The 21,521-nt window shown below is 43.8% G+C and overlaps 1 protein-coding gene across 1 annotated transcript in view; it reads left to right on the top strand.

The window, feature by feature from the left end:
- The window catches only part of LOC125705351 (uncharacterized), an 89,981-nt gene that overhangs the window by 50,463 nt on the left and 17,997 nt on the right, over positions 1–21,521 (top strand). The window contains exons 10-13 of the mRNA XM_048971883.1: positions 4,533–4,640; positions 5,043–5,135; positions 8,617–8,697; positions 17,795–17,899. Coding sequence (XP_048827840.1) covers positions 4,533–4,640; positions 5,043–5,135; positions 8,617–8,697; positions 17,795–17,899 — 387 coding nt within the window. The remainder of the gene's footprint in view (positions 1–4,532; positions 4,641–5,042; positions 5,136–8,616; positions 8,698–17,794; positions 17,900–21,521) is intronic.

The raw sequence follows: 21,521 nt of genomic DNA, 5'->3' as shown, positions 1-21,521 counted from the left end.
CCTTTTAAATTTTAGTCCCTTAAAAAAATAGAGGATGATTTGAAAGGCTGGATTGGCAGAATTGCAACATTAAAAATGTTTATATTACCAAACATTAACTACCTGTTCACAATGATACCAACCGCACCGACCACTAAATGGTTCAACTTACTGAACTCAATAATTAACAATTTTATTGGAAAAACAAAACACCCAGAATCAAACTAGCTACATTACAGAAACAAAAAACTCAAGTAGGATTAGAAGGACCGAACTTTGAAAATTATTATTTAGCAAGACAGCTACAATATATTGTCAATTGGATACATCCAAACCAACAGAATAACCAGTGATTAGAAATAGAACAGTCTGAATGTAAAGACGTTCTACTTGTGGACCGACCATTTCTTAGCACTGCTCTAAAACTCTACAGCTGTTGTAATAACACTGTAATTTCAACAACTTTGACAGCCTGGTGGAAAATCAACAAATTTTTTTATGTGAAGATGAAACCTTGCAAATACACTCCAATATGGAGTGTATTTGCACTCGTCTTTCCCCTGTTTACTCCCGTAGCACCAACACACAGCATCTCCTATCACTCCAGAACATCATTTCCAACCTTAGCTTATCTCTCCTCCATTTATACCATTCATTCTCATAATGCTCATCTGGACCCCCTTTGAAACATGCCAGTCAGAGTGCAAATCATTAGGGCTCATATATTATACATTGTGTGCGTGTGTCTTTGCCTGGTTTATCAGTAAGTAAATCACTGAACACACAGCTGTAGGTACGAGTCTCCACTCACACACATACAGAAGGCGAAGGATCATGTGTCACTAAAGTGAAACTGCTGGGTCACTCATGCCCAATTCGCTCAGTCTCGTCACTCACAATCCCTCTGGGGTGCTGATTAGCACTATGGCCAGTTTGCACATCAAATCACGTGCCTGTAAATTTACAGGACAGCACTGCAAATGGTAGGTATGAGAATTTGAATTTAGTATCTGGATTCAGAAGACATCTTAAAGGTTTTGTGAACTTTTCTGTTATAATTTGGCCAGACGCTCCCACAGTGTTCAGGAACCTTCCGCTAAGTTTGGGTGGCGAGTCGAACTCAGACATTTTTATTACAGAATTTCCTGCTTCTGAATCAACCAGAAACTCTGTCTTTTCCTTCTACCATCAATGTCACAGTGGTTAAAGCCTTATGCGTGTCTGAGTTGTATTCTACATGTGTGACTTACAGCTTCTGTACTTTCTGTCTTAGATATATGATAGCTTGTGTCACGAGAATCGCGGGGATTTCTAATAAGCAAGAGAGTCTTCATTGCAGTTAGCTGGGTTAGTGAGGAGCAAAGTATCATTAGGGCAGTGGACAGTGTGTATTGGGACCCCTTCCCGTCCCCCCACCCGCGGTGACTCAGTCCCCCCCGGCCGCCGCGTTATCGCCTTGGATCCTGCCCCTGCCCCTCCCTGAGCCCCTGCTTCTGCCCCGTCCTCGTCCTCATGCCGTTATATTTCCAGTGCTCTGCACCATGGTGAGCATTGCCTTGTAGAGCGTCGTCCTTTTTGTTCTGTTGATTCTGCGCTCTGCCTCTTAGTAACTTCTCTGCGTATTTCACATGTTGTTCAATTACTGTAAATGTAATTTGCCAGAATCACAGGTGATGCAAGTCTGTTTGCAGCTATGTCCAGTCTCAGTCTGTTTGCAGCTATGTCCAGTCTCAGTCTGTTTGCAGCTATGTCCGGTCTCAGTCTGTTTAAGTAACTATTTAAAATGGGCTTTGTAGGTGGTCACAGCTGGGTCTGCATTCATGTTGCCTGGTCTTGCTATTCCACAATGGGCCTCATTAACCTCCATCAGCCTCTGCAAATACCGCATGACAGTCTCTCTCTCCTGTTGTTTGCAAGAGGAGATCGAAATTCTCTGTAGAACTGTCCCAGTTCTTTTGAAAACCTCACTCCCCCTGTTTATCAGGGGGTTGGTGACGCTCCACGCTACTTCATTGAGGTCATCAGCAGTCCAGGGTCAGTGGACTAACATACGGTCACCATCGGGTCCTGCCACTCCAGCCATGAGCAACTGGAGGACATCGTGTAGTTGACTGCTGTCATCTGGGCCCAACGGGCTTCCTGTGCTTTGCAGCTCGGCAGTTCTGGAACGAGTATGACTGGAGACAGGGGATGTCAGGTCGGCTGGGGCACGGGGCTGCTCAGGCTGATGTGATTGTGATGTCAGTGGCGACTGGTCCAGTGGCGTATGATGGTGTCGGCTGGTCGGGATGGACTGTCTCCTTTTTTATTCTCTCTGCTGTAGGACAGAGTTCTCTTTACCAGTCATTCACCAGCGCTGGGCAGATTCAAACTTTGCTTGAAAGAAAACTGCTTGGGTCCCAGACATTCCTGCGAGTTTAAGTTGCCTCAGCCAATCCAGTTCAGAGAGACCAGTATTCATGTAAAATGTTTTACTCACCTCTGTAATTCCCTGGATCACAGCGGCCTTGGAACCTGTTTCCTATTTACCTCCTGGTCCCAGTGCTTATAGGATCCTGCCGACATGTGATCCTGGAAAAGCAGCCAAAGACGGAGTATGAAAGCAGCACATTCTCTGTTAGGTTATCTGATGCACCAAATAAGCCGGGACACCGTGTCCGCAGACAACAAGTGCCCACAGTTATTTTATTGTGCAGCTAACACTGAACTAACAACTCCCCCTGAAGAACAAGGCAGTGAGACTCTCTTGCATTCCACTCCCCCGATCCCAAGTACTTACCGCACCCTCCCCCCCATCCAACGCCTTCGCCGCTTCATACCGCCAGCGTGAACAGGCTGATCTGTTAACCAGCGCCCCCCATGGCTGCAGGACCGGATGGCTGTCTGTCTCTGCTGGACTACCTCCACCACCCCTTTTCCCTCACCCATTGCAAGTCGTGTCATTTTTATGTTGTAAGGTGTAGTGATCATGTGCTTATGTTGCTGAGGTGTTCACCTCTCTTTCCTCATGTTATTATGTTTCTTTTCTTCTCTCTGTTTGCCCCTCTCTCTCGACCGGTCTACCCCCTACTGTGATGTTTGTGTATATGTATGGTCGGGTTGATGGCCAGTTTTTTTCGCTGGTTACTCGTAACTAGTGACATGGTATATTGCAACAGCAATAAAGGGTTGAATAAAAACAAAACAAAAAAACAAAAACAAAGAGTGTTTTGGCAGAGCTTCCTACTTCCACTTGAATATGGCGTCTCCTAATGTAACTGTCCCTCCCCAGTCTCTCTCTGGGAATCACTAAATCAACCTCCTCCTCCTCTGAAGACTAAATCACCAAATCAATACCAAAGACACCGTAACTTAAACTCAGCACATGATGAGCTGCTCCTGGCTGATTGCTGCAGTAGCTACATGCCCACCTACAGTCACAGACCCTGTCGCTCCTTCTGTCCTGTGTGCTGCTTGTTCTGCCTCTGATGCAACGTTTCCTCAGGCTTCTTTGTTTAACCATGATAATGTAGCTGTGTATTAGACTAGCCTAGGTGTGTGATCTATGTCTCACCCCAGTCACATTTCTTACAGGATAAAATGAGATTTTGTATATGAATGATACAGTGCAGTAATCAGTATATTAGCTATTCAGCTGGTGCAATAAAAGTTAATGTGTTTCGAAAGTTTTCATTTTAATAACTGCTCTATGCATACTGCTCTTCAGTGCCATATTAACTTACTGAAGCAAAGGATCATGGGAGTTGAAGGTTTGATTATTAACGTCATTCCCATCCTTACATTGTGAAATTACAAAGAAAAAAAAGTTGCAAACTGAGCACATAGTAACTGGTGTTGTTCAGAATTTATTTAAACCCCTGTAAAAGCTGTAAATACAGAAACACCGTAAATACAGAAAAAAATGTATCACTAGCAATGATAATTATATGATAATTATATGCACTGTGACTCAAGAAATAGTGTGAAACAGGCTAAACAGTCTGGAACCTAAATCTAAAACCCTGAGGGGCCCAGAGCCCCTTCAGTCTCTATCAGCATGACGCCTCTGACTGCAGGTGCTCTGGTCCCCCCCCCCCCCCCCCCACATACACACTCACACAAAACATGCATTTAGGTTACATGGGGTCTAAAAATGGCCCATTGTGTGTGAGTGGATGATGTGTCCTGTGATGGACTGGCACCCCACCACGGTGTACCCTGCTCTGGGCTTTTTAGGGATAGTCTCACCATGGAACTGTACTTGAGAAGGGGTTATGATGGATGGATGGATGGATGGATGGATGGATGGATGTATATGTTAATTTAGTTACTTTTGGCTGCTGGGATTTCAGAAATGTATTTTTTCACAATTAATATGCACATTTAGGGATGCATGATTAAATGCCCAAGCTAAACACTCTGGGATGTGCTTTTCATAGCCCAATGTTCAATAAGGGATTCAAACCCAGAACCCGCAGGTGACAGGCCTGTGCAGCACCAGTGAACACATCTGTGTTTATACTCTGTCTGACATGAATTTCATGGTGACTGACTCTGTTCTTACTTTATTTTAGTTGCTGTCAGTGTTTATCTGGCGAAATACTCAGCTCTACCTTGGGAAGAACAACTTGCAACATTGTCCACTTTATTAATGTTTCCGGCCATCATGGTTTTATTCCCAGGTAAGTATGTTTTCAGGTTTTGTAAAATATCTATTTAAAAATTGTTTTAGATTTTGGAACATCAGGAACACTGGGGCAGAACTTGGTACTGAGGTATTTATTTGCTAAATTATACTGAATGAAACACACAAATGTTAAACTTTGGATTGACATTGATATTTAAAAGTGTGCTTTTCATAATTAATATCTACACAATTAGGGAATTATGATACAATACCCAACTGAAACACCCTTTCATAACCCATTTAAATCTGCTGTGTACTATTAGTGCAGCTTCCAATATGGGATTCAAACCCAGAACCCCCAGGTGACAGTGCTGTGCAGGGTTTTAAACACAGGATCACTGAACACCTCTGTTTGTGTCTGTGACTGGTGACTGACACTTATATTCCCTTATTTCAGTTGGTCTCGGTGTGTTTCGGATAATACGCTTAAGAAGGATGGGAGAAACAGTACGACTTAGAGACATTCTTGCAATCATGGCTTCTTTCCTGTGTAAGTATATTTATGTGGATTTATTTGTTCACCTTAACATTTATGTTCATTGACACATTAAGAATTCTGACCATAGTGAGATTTAGAGCTGTTTCATTTTCCATGGCACACAGGCCCAGTGGGCAGCTCTGCTGCTTCTTAGCTCCAGGGCTGGGGGTTCGAGTCCCACCTCTGCTCTTTGTGTGGAGTTTGCAGGTTCTGGTGTTTGACTTACATGGATTAAAGTTTTCCGTCGCTATGATGGATTTCGGTCAACTGAGTGCATTAAAGGTTAATAATGAGATTGATGCAGATCTGAAGGAAAAATAATGAGGGGGGGTGGGGGGGTAAACAAGCTTCGCAGACAAAGTTCTGGAAAGGCTGTATTTTTCTTCGGTTTAATTACGATTTAATTATCCTTCTTAAAAATATAAATAAACATTATGGTTTCAGGGGGGGGCGGCATGGTGGTGCAGTGGTTAGCACTGTTGCCTCACACCTTTGGGACCTGGGTTCGAGTCTCTGCCTGGGTCACATGTGTGTGGAGTTTGCATGTTCTCCCCATGTCGTCATGGGGTTTCCTCCGGGTACTCCGGTTTCCCTCCACAGTCCAAAGACATGCTGAGGCTAATTGGAGTTGCTGAATTGCCCGTAGGTGTGCATGTGTGAGTGAATGGTGTGTGAGTGTGCCCTGCGATGGGCTGGCCCCCCATCCTGGGTTGTTCCCTGCCTCGTGCCCATTGCTTCCGGGATAGGCTCCGGACCCCCCCGTGACCCAGTAGGATAAGCAGTTTGGAAAATGGATGGATGGCATGATGGTTTCAGCAGTTCGCTTAAACAAGCTACTTCCCGACACTTGTTTAAGATGCCAGACTTCATAGTAAGGAGAAAATAATTCCCCAGCATTTAGTGCCACATCAGTCTCAGAGGCTTTTAATGTCCCAAAACAAAGACGAGATGCAAAAGGGTGAATGGCACGGGCTCCTTGTTGCCTGGCGTATCTAATAATAATAATAATAATAATAATAATAATAATAATAATAATAATAGGCTAGTAGTAGTATATTTTACATTTTCGAAAAAGTTCGGAATAGAACTTATTTAAGTTTGAAAGTCAGTGGTGTGTCATGAAGTGTCTCATTTGCTAAAAAAAAGGTCAGAAAACAGTAGATAAAACCCATTGCTTAAAGAAGCCAAAACTCCGAAACTCAAGAATCAGGACAGTGGCTCCGGTATCGCAAGTGCTACGAGAGCTTATGCTCCTTTAAAAATGAATAAATATCAGCAGTTTTGTAGTCCGTTCCGTTTTTTTTGCTGTTAACAGAGGAATGGCAATGCGACGCTGCTATAAATTTCCCGTATTTTGGTTCAGGACCGTGGGATTTTTCAGCCTGTTTTAAAATGAGTTTAGGCTATTTCTAAACGTAGGCTATATAAATAATCCGTAAAACCATATTTTACAGGACATCACTTGCGCGCGTCATTTTCCTTTCGGTTTTGTCAGCATGGACGCGCTTCTGCACAGATTTGTCGGACATCGAAAAAACGGTAAAGAATAAGTGGAGATGGGCTTGGCTGAATGAAATGGGCGATAATGGCAAGACATTCAGTTCATGGTGCAAAAGATGAAAATGGCAGGTGTTTGCTTTTTGTGGTTTGCTATAAAAAATAGTCTATGGAAGAAATGGCTTTTTTCTTATCCACTCTTGTGGATATTACTAAAATTACTAAAGCATTGTTGTTAAAATAAATTTGCACCTAAAACTTGATGTTTCATTATTTATAGCCAATTATTGACAATGGTAAAGTCTTGCCTTAGCTTGAATTATTGTTACAGTTATGTAAATGTAATTCAACTAGGGGCTTAGGGGATAATGGACAACACAGTGTTGAAAATTTGCTGCATGGCCGAGATGGTATGGGTATGAGTGTGGGTGTGGGTATGGGTATGAGTGTGAGTGTGGGTATGGGTATGAGTGTGGGTATGGGTATGAGTGAGGGTATGGGTATGAGTGTGGGTGTGGGTATGGGTATGAGTGTGGGTATGGGTATGAGTGTGGGTATGGGTATGGGTATGAGTGTGGGTGTGGGTATGGGTATGGGTATGAGTGTGGGTGTGGGTATGGGTATGAGTGTGAGTGTGGGTATGGGTATGAGTGTGGGTATGGGTATGAGTGAGGGTATGGGTATGAGTGTGGGTGTGGGTATGGGTATGAGTGTGGGTATGGGTATGAGTGTGGGTGTGGGTATGGGTATGAGTGTGGGTGTGGGTATGGGTATGGGTATGAGTGTGGGTATGGGTGTGGGTATGAGTGTGGGTATGGGTATGAGTGTGGGTGTGGGTATGGGTATGGGTATGAGTGTGGGTATGGGTATGAGTGTGGGTATGGGTGTGGGTATGGGTATGAGTGTGGGTGTGGGTATGGGTATGAGTGTGGGTGTGGGTATGAGTGTGGGTATGAGTGTGGGTGTGGGTATGGGTATGGATATGAGTGTGGGTGTGGGTATGGGTATGAGTGTGGGTATGGGTATGAGTGTGGGTGTGGGTATGAGTGTGGGTATGGGTATGAGTGTGGGTGTGGGTATGGGTATGAGTGTGGGTGTGGGTATGAGTGTGGGTATGGGTGTGGGTATGGGTATGGGTATGAGTGTGGGTATGGGTATGAGTGTGGGTGTGGGTATGAGTGTGGGTGTGGGTATGAGTGTGGGTATGAGTGTGGGTGTGGGTATGAGTGTGGGTATGGGTATGAGTGTGGGTGTGGGTATGGGTGTGGGTATGGGTATGGGTATGAGTGTGGGTATGGATATGAGTGTGGGTGTGGGTATGAGTATGAGTGTGGGTATGGGTATGAGTGTGTGTGTGGGTATGGGTGTGGGTATGGGTATGAGTGTGGGTATGGGTATGAGTGTGGGTATAAGTGTGGGTATGAGTGTGGGTATGGGTATGGGTATGAGTGTGGGTATGGGTATGAGTGTGGGTGTGGGTATGAGTGTGGGTATGAGTATGAGTGTGGGTATGGGTATGAGTGTGTGTGTGGGTATGGGTGTGGGTATGGGTATGAGTGTGGGTATGGGTATGAGTGTGGGTATAAGTGTGGGTATGAGTGTGGGTATGGGTATGGGTATGAGTGTGGGTATGAGTGTGGGTATGGGCCTGTGACACGGACAATTTGGTTTAAAAAAAAAAAAAAATTCAGTCAGATGATTTTTTTCTAGCTCTAATCTATGCACTTGTACTCTGGGCACCTGACATTTTACCCAGTAGGATGTTATTGTGTGGACCTGATGTAGGGTGATTCCTTGGCCTGTATTTTGGCCCCCGCTGCCCTCGGATCATGGGCCTTACTGTGCATGAGCTCACAGTGCAGTCGGGTCCTGGGGACGACAGGATTTATCTCAGGGGAGGAAAAGCCCAAAGACACTTTGTTATTTAATATCATGTTATATCTGTATAGACTGATGAGAGAATGAGGGCGTCTGATTTGCTCTGTTTGCCTTACAGATGATCCCACACTGTGTACCATCCTGAGTCTTGCTAATTATTCCCATGTCTTTGCCTGGATGAACGGCATATTTATATTAAGTGAGTATCCCTGCATTTCCATACTTATTATGTGTGTAAATGGAGGTGGGTGTTTCTAATGCATTTAATTACTTCTGCTGTGTGGAGGCTCAGTGTGTCACTACTGGGAGTAAGGGGGGGGGGGGGGGTGGGGGCAGAAAAGGAGGCAGAGATCCAGAGGTGAGGAAGGAGGAGAACAGGGTTTAATAAGGTAAAATCAGGGTATGGGACAGGAACAGGAGGGACAGGGCAACTGGGACACAGCAGAACCAGGTGCAAACACAGAGAGCAAAGAAAAACACAGGTAGGGAAACACAGGCCAGGGGTTCAAGGTCCGAATGAGGACTGCTGGGGAGCTGGAGCTTAAGCAGGCAGAGGGGAAAGGAGGGAACTAGAGGCTGGTGCACTGATAGGAACCGAGGGAATCAGTCTGGCAAGTGGTGTAGGGAGGAGAGACTGTGAGCGCCCTCTGCTGGTTACCGGAGGTGCTGTGACACAGTGGGCAGTACTGTAACTTCACACTGAGGATTCGATTCCTGGGTCTGTGTGTGTGGGACTGAGCCCTGATTGGTCTAAACTCATTAATTCTGATTTATGTGTGGGTCTGGACAGCAGGGGGATGATGGATAAAAACACGTCTGTGTTCACAGTGAAAAGTGAGTTTATGATACTGTCTCCTTTATTGTTACTTGTCTGTGTCAGTGTGAGGGTTGAGGGTTACGCAGGTTTGGACAGAATACTATGAATAAGCATGTAGAGTCTGAATGCTGAATTCACATTGCTGATTATATTCAGTATTGTATTTTGGTAGGATACTCAAAATGTACCTCATTCAGAATACCTTTAGACACTGTAATATGTTATAAAGCCAACAAGGTTGATTAAAGGAGTAACTGTGTATTGGTAATGAACAGCCGAAATAATCTGCGAACAAACTGTTGGAGCACGTGAGCATCGACATCCCCAAACCACTACCAGAACTCTTTGCATCCAGGTCAGCTGTTCCAGGGTGCAGTGAAACCTCTCCACCAGGCCGTCACTCTGAGCGGAGAGGTGTAGGTCTTGTGTTTGCGCAGCCGGCTGCACAGGGAGGCAAACACAGCAGACTCAGAGTTCATTCCCAAGTTACAGTGCAGGGTCTCTGGCTCCCCGAACCGGCTAAACAGAAGCTCCACCAGGGCATCTGCAACTGTCTCCCCCTCCTGGTCAGGGGTGGTAGGCTTCTGGCCACTGGGTGAAGTAATCCATCCCCGTAAACACATACCTGTTACCCCTAACGGAACGGGAAAGGTGGCCTAAAACTCCCACCTCCACTCCTTCCATTGTGGCCCCACTGGGAGCAGCTGGAGCTGGGAGAGTGACCTGCCCATAGGGCCCTTCTGTGCCTTGCAGAGGTCACAGCGGGGGCTGAAGTCCTCAACCCTGAAGTGGCCAGACCCTGCAGCCTCCGTCAGAGCCTGGAGCCCGACCACTCACAGGGCCCTGGGGACTCCGGCTGCCACCTCTCCTCACCAGTGGCAGCTCCTTCCATGCCCACTACAGCACACTGTCACAGAGGTGCATGGTCTCGAATTTGGACCACAGCCCCTCACTCTCCTGTGACAGTGCACCATCACTAGTAGCTCTATGGGTGACACAGTAACACTGCTCCACCATGTTGAACATGCGGCTGTAGGTCGGGACCCCCCTCTCTCCATGCACCCCCCTGGGAGAGCCCCCCTACCTCTACCCCACTGGTGTCTAGAATAAAGGGCAGCACTGGGACCTCACTCAGGGCCTTTTCAGTCTACAGAAGGCCTCCTGGCACTGTGGTGACCAGACAAACTCTCAGTCATGTGCTCAAGACCATCTGTTTAAAGAATAAGACAAAATCAAGACCCATGCCAACCCAAGACCAGGACAAGATCAAGACTTTCAATCAAGACAAAAGATTTGAAAATTCACAATCAGAATTTAGATAATTTTTGGCAGAGTGCACCCACATTGGGCCTATATTTTCAGTGAAAGAGAGTGAGTGAAAGAAATACCTCATGGACAGCTCTCCAAAGAGAACGTACCAGTCCCTGATGCGGTGTGAGGTGACTGGGAGCAGGGCTGCTGCCAGGGTGTGAAAAATAGTTCTGGGACCCGGGAATTGGGGGAGGGGGGTCTCGTCAATGACACATTACATACAGGAGCCTTGTTTTCTGGAGGATAGGCATGTTAAATGAGAATTCATATAAATTAATTGATAGTTTAGGTTACAGCAAGTTATGTGGAGCCATTGCAGTATATAAATATGCCTTACTGAATGTATTTAGGTCTATATCAAAGAACATCACAGAGCAGTAAAATATGGGTATGAGGCATGTAATTTAAGGTTATTTGTAACAATATATTGGTGCAGTGGTTAGCACCGTTGCCTCACACCTCTGGGACCCAGGTTCAAATCTCCGCCTGGGTCACATGTGTGTGGAGTTTGCATGTTCTCCCCATGTCGTCGTGAGGTTTCCTCCGGGTACTCCGGTTTCCCCCCACAGTCCAAAAACATGCTGAGGCTAATTGGAGTCGCTAAATTGCCCGTAGGTGTGCATGTGTCAGTGAATGGTGTGTGAGTGTGCCCTGCGATGGGCTGGACCCCCATTCTGGGTTGTTCCCAGCCTCGTGCCCATTGCTTCCGGGATAGGCTCCGGACCCCCCGCGACCCAGTAGGATAAGCGGTTTGGAAAATGGATGGATGGATGGATGTAACAATATATAAAGATAAAAATGAAAGAGAAATGCTTGATATTAACATACCATTACAAGCCAATATCAAATTCGCTTGTTTTGATATACAAATTTGGCTTTTAAATGTTTCTATAGACACTATTACTGATACCGTCCTCTCCATAAACTGTTTATTTTATATGACATTATGTGAAACATTAGTTCATTAGAAACTAATCTAACCCATTAGGTGTAACATTAAAGAAACCCAACCTTTAACACAGTCAGAGCAGCCTGGCCTTCGCTTATATTTAACATGTTTCATACAATTATCTTTACTCCAAACGCTATAGCAGGTCACAGTTTTATAAGGTTTTTTTTTACAGATAATGATCATTGTTTTGTCTTTCTGAATGATATGCAGCTTGTGCCCCCCTCCCTCACAATGCTGCAGGGTCAAGCACACAGCGTGAATTCCAGCTGCTTACACTGAAGTTCCCGAGTCATGCATCATCTATCATGCTGATACTGAATGATCTATCTCTCTCTCACTCACACCCAGCAGACACTGTTAATAACACATTAGAAATGTATTAATAATGCACTTGGCCCACAGTCATTTTCAACTGCTCATTTTTCTTTATTCAGGTGAATATTTAGCTTCAAATGTCATTTCTATTTTTTTTTTAAATTACTGTGGTCCGACCTCAGTGACCTCATATCTGGCCACGTCCCTGATTGGCAGCGCTCCCCTGACAAACGAGTTGGCACAGGACAGCACATACATCCAGATGGAAACTGTAACCCAAGGTGGTCGAGTTGTAATCCAATTGAGTGCTCAATATCTCTTCCCAGCAGCCCCTGCGCCCTCTGAATATGTCCAATAGCATTATACCGCCGGGGCAGCTGGGAGATGTAGTACATTTTTAAGTAGCGCTGCTACAAGAGGACAGCACAGGAAAATTAAGATCCACTAAGTAAGGGGAAAGAACTATATTTCAGATAATATGTTTTGTAATATTTCAAGACTTATGGCCAAGATCAAGACAAAATGGGCTCAAGACCGAGACACGGCCGAGATCAGGTCAAGCGGTCTTGAAACCAAGACCAGATCTCAAGAACTGTAACTATAACTCTGCGAACTCCCTGTCCCTCTGTGGGCAAAACCCCCCAGGAACCTTCTGTAATAGGAGGCCAGGCCCAGGGAGCTCTGGAGTTGTTTCTGGGTGGGGTGAGTGGGCCAGTTCCAGGGCTCCAGACTAACTTTTCCACTGGTCACACTGGTGCTACCAGCTTTCTCAGTCACACCATAAAATGCTTTGGTCGCTCCCTTTATCACCATGTTGATAGTTCTCTGAATTTGCATGTCATAGTTTTTTATTGATGTCAAGATTCACAGTGACTTGAGACTTGATATTTCACAAATATTTTAATGTGAAAGTTGTTTTCTCTTTTTATTGTAATATAATTTTAAAAGAAAACATAACAAAAATGGTATCAAATCAAAGCATAACAACAGCATGTATCTCTGTTTCTGGATACTAATAGACTTCAGCATATCTTATGCCTCATGTCTGATGTAACCCCCTGTAATGCCACTCTGAGGGGCAGCTCTTATAGCTGGGCCTCCTGACCCTCTTTCCCTGGGAGAACCAGTTTAACATCCTCACTGGCATCATAATCAATCAGTTCTGACCCCTCAACACTGATTGGAATGAGGTCCTCCACAGTATCAGTGTGCTGACTTGCCCTGATATCTGACTTAACTCTTTTTTGTGAGGTCACGCCTCTTTTGCAGACTGCTGTAGGTGTGGGGAACAGCAGCATTATCCCAACCAAGGGCAGGATATTCTGCAAAAATCTAGTGTACTGATCAACCAACTGACAAAATCAAGTGACAGTTGTCACATTATGCTGTGTATAAACAAGGTCATTATCAAAGTAATTTCAGTCATAATGTCAACAAAAAATATATCTGTAGCACAAACAAACTCACCTGTCTTGGACGGTGGAGAAATGCTCTAAGAGAAACTTCACTTTTCCAACACCTTCGTTCAGGACCTCCAACTTATTGTCTGGAGAAATAGGTCGTTCATGTTGAAACACCTCACTGCCTTGGCTGTTGTGTGTCCTTTATATTCTCCTGTATCAGTAAAAGACGGAAACAGATAAGGTGAAAATGCATAGGCCTGTGAACAATACTATAGATATGTCAATTTGCTCACGATATAATAACAGAATACAATAACTCACCAATTAGATTGCTAAGTCTTTTCTTTAGGTGTTTCACTGTAGACTCACTGGTCAGCTCAATAGCTCTTTGCAGTCTATTTGCACACTGGCTGATTGTAGACCTTCTGCCAGCTTGTAAGCATCCCTTTTACAAACAGTGACACCCTGTGAAGCATAAAAAATGAAAACACTACTAAATACATTTTATGAACATGAAGTAAACATCAGATTTTTTATAAACATCACATGCCTGATACTTTAACCCTTTTCTACCTGTTTCTGTTGCTTCTTGATGGCTGCCAGGATCTCACACAACTTGCAACCATTTTTCTTATCCCGCTTCCATATTTTTTATGATAGTGAGGAGACATTTGAAGCCACTAATAACCTGGGAGGGCATAGTTAACTTTTTATTGGCATATAAGAAAAATGTTAAGGGAAGATTCAAAACACATTTCACCCTCTGCCCCCTGTCTCCTTTACCTGAGGTAGGATTACATCATTGTCTGTAGCAGCAGGCTAAACCGTCTGATGGGAGAGAAAAGGTCTGACAGGAAGTGGCAGAACCCCACAAATGTTCCATCCTCCTCGGTGGCTGTGATCTGCAAATACATCAGTGTAGTTTTCATTCTCAGCTCTCATACAACCAGAGTTAAACTGATTTCAATAATGAAATACCGTCCACCTTAAAACAGTGAGCTGTGTCTGCAGTGGCTGAGGCACCTGCCAGCTGATCCTGGTTTAGGAAGCTGCTCACCCTCCGGGACACATGAGGCAGCCTCCTTGTCCCTTTCGCCCCACTGCATACATTCACTGTCACTCCAGTTTCAGCTCCCGATTGTTTGAGCTCCCTCATTGATTTGGGGCTGAAGTGGTATGTTTTCCAGATTTGCTGCCCAGTAGTAGAACATAAGATCAGGCCGCCCAGGTCACCCCCCCCCCCCATCCTGCTGCCTGTAGAGAGCTTTTCCTTAGTCTTGCTACCTTGCCTGCCCATATAAATGGAAGAATAATTTTATCAGGCTGCTTCAAGATGAATTTTGTTAAAAAGAGGAAGGCACTGAAAGATAAATAAAAAAGGGAGACACGATACTCTGCATTTCTCCATGTTATACCCTGCAGATGTGCTGATGATCTCAGCATTATGGCTAAAGGTTCTATAGCTCATGTGAACAGCAAAGCGACAGCAGACATCCATGACAGGTTCCGTGTGACAGCAGACATCCATGACAGGTTCCGTGTGACAGTAGACATCCATGATGGGTTCCGTGTGACAGCAGACATCCACGATGGGTTCCATGTGACAGTAGACATCCATGATGGGTTCCGTGTGACAGCAGATGTCCATGACGGGTTCCGTGTGACAGTAGACATCCATGATGGGTTCCGTGTGACAGCAGACATCCACGATGGGTTCCGTGTGACAGTAGACATCCATGATGGGTTCCGTGTGACAGCAGACATCCATGACAGGTTCCACTTGTTAATATGCTGAGTACTGACCAGACGTGTGAACACGAGCGTGAGGAGATGAAAAAAGACAACGTGTCCAGGAGGTGAAGTTCCTACCAAACCCAGATTTAAATAAGTACCCCCATTCTACACGATTAAAGGCTTTTTTCACATCTAAAGAAAGTACCACCTCAGGCTTAGTTGCTTTAGGTAAAACAAAAATAATATTAAGCAGACGGCGTGTGTTGGAGAACCAGCGCCGTCCTCTGATGAAGCCAGTCTGGTTCTTGTTGATGACTGAGGAGAGATATTGTTCTAAGCTTTTTGCCAGGATGTTTACATCAGTATTTATTAATAATAAGAATAATCTTTATTTATGTAGCACCTTTCATACGATTATATAAAAAAGCAAAAACAAGGTCTAAAGTAAGAATAAGATTTATGTATAAAACAGAATTACATAAAAAGAATATAGGGACAAATTAACAATGTTAAATATTAAAAGCCAGGGTAAATAAATACATTTCTAAAAGCTTTTTAAAATAAGACAGTGACCCAGCTTCTCTAACTGCCACTGGTAGTGTGTTCCACAGTTTGGGTGCATAATGACTAATAATAAAAATAATGATTAATAATTAATAACTAAAAGCTGCCCCACTTCAATGATATTTCTTATTTCTTTGCAACTCTTGGTATGTGGAGAATCGTAGAAATTGAAGACCTTAGAGCCCATAGATGGTTAAAAGATCAGTGATGTAAGATGGTGCCAAGTTGCTTTGCTGTATAAGTGAGTACAAGAATTTTAAAATCTGTCCTAAAAGCCACAGGTAGCAGGTGAAGTTCATACAAGGGTGGTGAATGTAGGAAAAAATAGCTCAATCGATTTGTCTCCACAAATATGTAGGGAAATAAATTAGTTATTAGTTATCAATTAATTGGTTAATTATTATGATTCAATGGTTTATTTCTCAAGTAAACAATATCATACAAGTCCTAATTGTTCAGTTACCTAAAGACGTAGTTCCAGGAAATGAATGGAATTCATCAATTGCAGTATGACTACTTAATTAACCCGGGTTAGAACATCCGTCCCGCAAACAGTCCAGCATCCAGTCTTAGGAGGGAGTCAGATCATAAGTCACCATCAACAGTTATTCTGCCCTCCAAAGCCATACAAAAGTATAACATTAAACCCAAAGCTTTTTAAATATCACATGCCAATTTTTTGAGCCGTATCCTCGTTTAGCCATCGTCACTGTGAGCTCTGAGCACAGAGTTCTCCCTTATCTGCTGGTATAATGGTTCTACTGCTGCTCGGGTGTCGAAGTGATGAATGTCATCGTTTAGGGTGATGCAGAGATGAGCTGGGTAGCTCAGGACAAACGCAATTCCAGCCATAAACAATTTAGTGACCACAGGTGCCAGGGTGATGGTAGCCCCCCCCCCCCCCCCGGAAGCTCAGAGTCCCGCACTCTAGGTCTAACCAGCAGCCTGTAGCCCTGAGGGAGTCTAACCCAGGATGCAGGGGTCCTGCACTGCTGCCACCCACACTGGGTGATGCACCGTCTTGCCCCTGAGAGCCACAGACAGCATCCCCCTCCCTCTCATGGGGGGTCACCTCATCGGTCACTATGTGCACAGGAGTCGGCTTCAGCTGAGTCCAGGCAGCCCCACGTCAGGCCTCACCAGTGTGACGGTCCCACCCCTCATGTCCACTATGGCGGAGTAGGGGACTCCCTCCACTGTGACAGGGACATGGCAAAAGTCCCATCTTATCTGCTATTTGTGTCACAGTCACCCCTCTGTTGGTTTGTCCCAGACAGGATCGCCTTCACTCACATCTCACATCGATCAGTCATGATCAGCCAGCTCCCTGTCAGCAGGTCGTGGTTTTTCCCTCCTCAGACTCTCAGTAGCTTCTCACCACGGCTGGCTGTCAGCTCCCCACAAGCCTTGCTGTATCGGAGATGCTCTGACCCAGTCGTCTGACCATAATGATTTGGTCCTTGTCAAAGTCACTCAGATCATTATCTCGGCCCATTTATTCTGCATTCAACATGTCAGCTAAAAGTATCAAATGCTGTCTAATATATCCCAGACCTTGACATGCTGTTTTCACCAGAAACTCAACATCATTGACATCACGTGGGGGAGTCATAATGTTTTGGCTCAGTAGTGTATTAAGAATAAATAATAATATTTACTCATTTTCTTAATATTCCAGTATCCTGTTTTTCAGGATGTTTTATTTTTGTATTGTGTACTTTTTAATTCCTTGGTTCCAGGTTCCCTTGTTTTCATTCTGTACTGTCTTTGCACTTTGTCTCCTTTGGACTGTATGTATCTATGTCTGTGTTCTTCACTCTTGCTGCTATTTGCAGAAGAATTTCCCCTTGGGATCAATACAGTTTCTCTTAAATCCCATACAGTGTCTGTATTCTCAAATACTGGTTCATAAACATAACATGAGCTGAACATAGCAAACACATTTTTGTATTCTGAATATGAAACGCAGGTACCTGTATTCCAGTACAACCCACCCCTGGTGTCATGTGACTGGGAATGTGTGAATTGTACCTTTATAAAGGGAGCAGAAGGAAAGACAGCGAGTGTTTAAATGAGGAAAACCTTTGATTTATTGAACATAGACAGTCATGATGTTACATTTTATATTCATATATCATAGGATAAGGCACTAGTGTAGATAATTATACACCACAGACTAATGTGATCTTTCTCTTTTCAGAATATTCAATTCCGATTTCAGTAGCTTCTTTGGGAATCTCTGCCTGCATCATTATCAAGGATTATTTATTATATATTGAAAAAAAGCGCTTGGAGGGATTTTACTGTAAGTATGAAACTTTTTACTGAACCATATTCAGCCTGTTTGTCACTGATAATTTACATGAGTCACCCTTTAAAATGAGTCATCAAAGTACAACTAAAATCCATGTAATTCTCAAAATTTAACTCTCCCCTCTTTATATGCAGTTTAAAATTGTAACACGTTGCATAATGATGCTTATTGAAATATTCATTTCAGGATTATTTTTAGAAAAATTTAAGTATTTTCCTTAATTTCTATTTTCCCTATTCTCAAAAGTATACAAACTGACCTACATTGTACATAAAAACACTTCACACCCTTAGAACCTTCTTATCTATGACCATGAAGGTACATTATTACAGTTTATCACCATAAATGTCTCCCTTAGAACCTTCTTATCTATGACCATGATGATACATTGTTACAGTTTATCACCATGAATGTCTCCCTTAGAACCTTCTTATCTATGACCATGATGATATATTATTACAGTTTATCACCATGAATCTCTCCCTGGTGTTTTGCTGCTTATTCCTGGTTCATTGGAGGCTCCATGATGAACCATAATCAGCCCTTTATTTATTCAGCAAGATCTTCCAGTCAGATTATATATAAAATGGTGGGATAGTACACCATTACCATCCATGGTGGATGATAAACCACATAACATAATACACCATACCTTCATGGGGTCACAGAGCCGGGCTTCCTGAGTGACCCTGACAAAGGCCAGAGCCTCAGTCACTCTGCTACATCCTAGAAAGTACAGCTCTGGATGATAAACCACATAACATTATACACCATACCTTCATGGGGTCAGAAAGATCTAGGGCTGCATGATGTCACATCACGAATAAATGGCATATGTGCAATAATCACCAGGGCTGTAGATGATAGCAGATAATAACAGAATTAGCTGTGCATCAGGAATAAAAACAGCAAAATTAATATAACAAGGGAGACAGTCTGAAAAATCATAACTAAACACAGACATAGTGAATCAGCAAAGAGGAACAGTGATCAAAAGTCAAAGCTCACAGACAGGGACAGACAGACAGGGTGGCTGGTAAACATCACAAAAGTACAACCTGGGAAATGACCACAGGACTGAAGTCCCAGTAAAACCTGTAAATCATGAACTTCACAAACTGGGATTTATGGCAGGGCTGCTATTCAGAAGCAGGTTCTATCCAAGGCCAGTGAACAGAGACACATAACCTGGTGTAAGGAGCTCAGAACATGGAGCCCTGAACAATGGGAAAGAGAAACATGGTCTGATGCATCATCTGTCACCCTTTTCTTACATTCAGATTCAGATCCAGCTCTATTGTCATTTCAACCACACATTATTAAATATATGGCAAAATCAGAAGTGCTTCTCTATAGTCATGTGTGACATTATAAAACACTTAACAACATAAAAGCAGGAACTCAGTGATAGTAATATGACTTGTGCCCGGTAAAGTAGTACAGATGTGCAAACAGACAGTAGTGTAGAGTGAACCAGTTCTCATTACACTTAATGTACCGGTACTGATATGATTAACATTCTGTATTCAACTGTCTTATTGTCTGCAGAATAAAGCAGCTGCAGAGCCTAGTGGTTCCGGTTCTGATGCTACAGCACCTCCTGCTTTATTTACAGGGATACACAGAAACTGCTGAGAGGGTGGGATGGGTCGTTCTCAATGCTGTGTAGCCTTTGAAGGCATCTCCCCTGGATCAGCTCCTGGTCAGAGGGCATAGACACTCCAATAATCCTCTCCGCCCCTGTAACCCTTTGATGCCTGTCTCTGTGTAATCTGGAATACCAGCTGGAGATGCAGTATGTTAGAACACTCTGGACCGTACCTCTGTAGAAGGTGGTGAGAATGTCAGGGGGAGCTTTGCCTGTTTCAGCTTCCTGAGGACCCACAGTCTCTGCTGGGCCCATTTGATGATCTTATTACAATTCAGGGACCAAGAGAGTCTGTCAGAGATGCAGATTCCCAGGGATTTAATGTTCTCCACGTCTCCACTGTGAAGCCACTAATGCTGAGTGGTGTTTGGCTAATCGGGGTCCTGAAATCCACAATCATCTCCCTGCTTTTGTTGATGCTAAGGACCAGGTTGTTATCTTTGCAGCAGCCTACTAGATTGTTGACCTCCTGTCTGTATGCTGTCTCATCATTGTTACTGATAAGTCCCATGGCAGTCGTACTGTCAGCAAACCTGATGATCTGGTTCTCGGTGAATTTAGCAGATCAGTCATGAATTAACAGCGTGAAGAACAGTGGGCTGAGTAAATACCCCTGGGGGGTCCCTGTATTCACCATGATGGAGCCTGAAGTTCTGCTGGCAACCTGGACTGTCTGAGGTCTCTATCAGGAAATCCATGATCCAGCAACAGGTGAAGGTGCTGAGACCAGGCAGGGAATGTGTTTTATCCAGCCTGTGTGGAATTATGGTTCTGCAGAGCTAAAGTCTGTGTACAGCATTCTGACAAGGATTTGTATTGTCCAAGTGACACAGCAACTATATGGAGTATGGAAAATACAGTCTCTTCTATAGACTGGTTAGGATGATCGAACTGGTGTGGATCCAACAAAATGGGAAGGTCTGCTATCGTGTGACTTTCACTGAGTCGTTCTAAGTATTTCATTTGCAATCACCATCAGTGTAACAGGACTGTAGTTGTTCAAGCAGGTTGTAGCTGTTCTCTTTGCTACTGGATTGACTGTACTGGTTTTGAAGCACTTGGGAACTGTGGCCTGGCTTAAGGTAGTATTGAAGTATTTGAAACTGATCCAGGTCTGGAGACCATTTTTTTTGCAGTCTTGGTCCAACCAACTATATTTTGACTCATTCTTGTCTTGGTCTTGGACATAAAAGACTTGATGTTTTATTTCAAAACCAGTCAAGCTCACTCACCATAAAGCATCAATATTTATCACAAAGGCTTAATATTCATATGTTTGTTAACACAGTACTGTGAGGTGCGCCTTATTGGACAAAATGTTATATTTTTATAGAAGCATGTTATATTGAACATCCATGGTTCAAATTATACTGTGACACAAATTTTAGGCCATACTGCCTAATCCCAAAATGTTGCCAATGCTTCACATTTTATAGTGTATCATGTTATTTAGACTCAAACATTAGTCTGTTTCAGGTCTTATCTCAGTCTCTCCCTGCCTTGGCCTTGGTCAGGAAGTCTAGTGTCACTGTAATCAATCTGCAGTCGGGTTTTATAATCGGTTATGCCCTGGATTCCCTGCCGCAATTGCCTGCTGTCTCTGGTGTTCAAGAAGTAGCCACTGATTTTTCCAGCATAGGCCCATTTAGCCATTCTGATCCTCGCGATAGATCAGCCCTCACTGAGTGGAGAGCAACCTGGTCCCTGGATCTGAAGGCTGCATGCCGGGTTTTCAGAAATGTGTGAACCTCTGCAGTCATCCTTGGTGCCCAGTGTAGGGTTTGGACATAACAGAATGAAAAGGAAAGGGGAAGTGGAGTGAAGGAAAGAGAGGGTGTGACGAACAAGGGATCACAAGTAGACAAAGGGGTATTGTCCTGTTTTTTTATATTTTATTGGCACAAGATGGAGAAAGAATAAATAAACCCAGTTCAAAAGATCTCATGAGTGACCACAGCTATAATA

This window comes from Brienomyrus brachyistius, chromosome 12 (assembly GCF_023856365.1).
Source record: "Brienomyrus brachyistius isolate T26 chromosome 12, BBRACH_0.4, whole genome shotgun sequence".
NCBI lineage: Eukaryota > Metazoa > Chordata > Actinopteri > Osteoglossiformes > Mormyridae > Brienomyrus > Brienomyrus brachyistius.
This window is presented reverse-complemented; position numbering and strand designations above follow the sequence as displayed.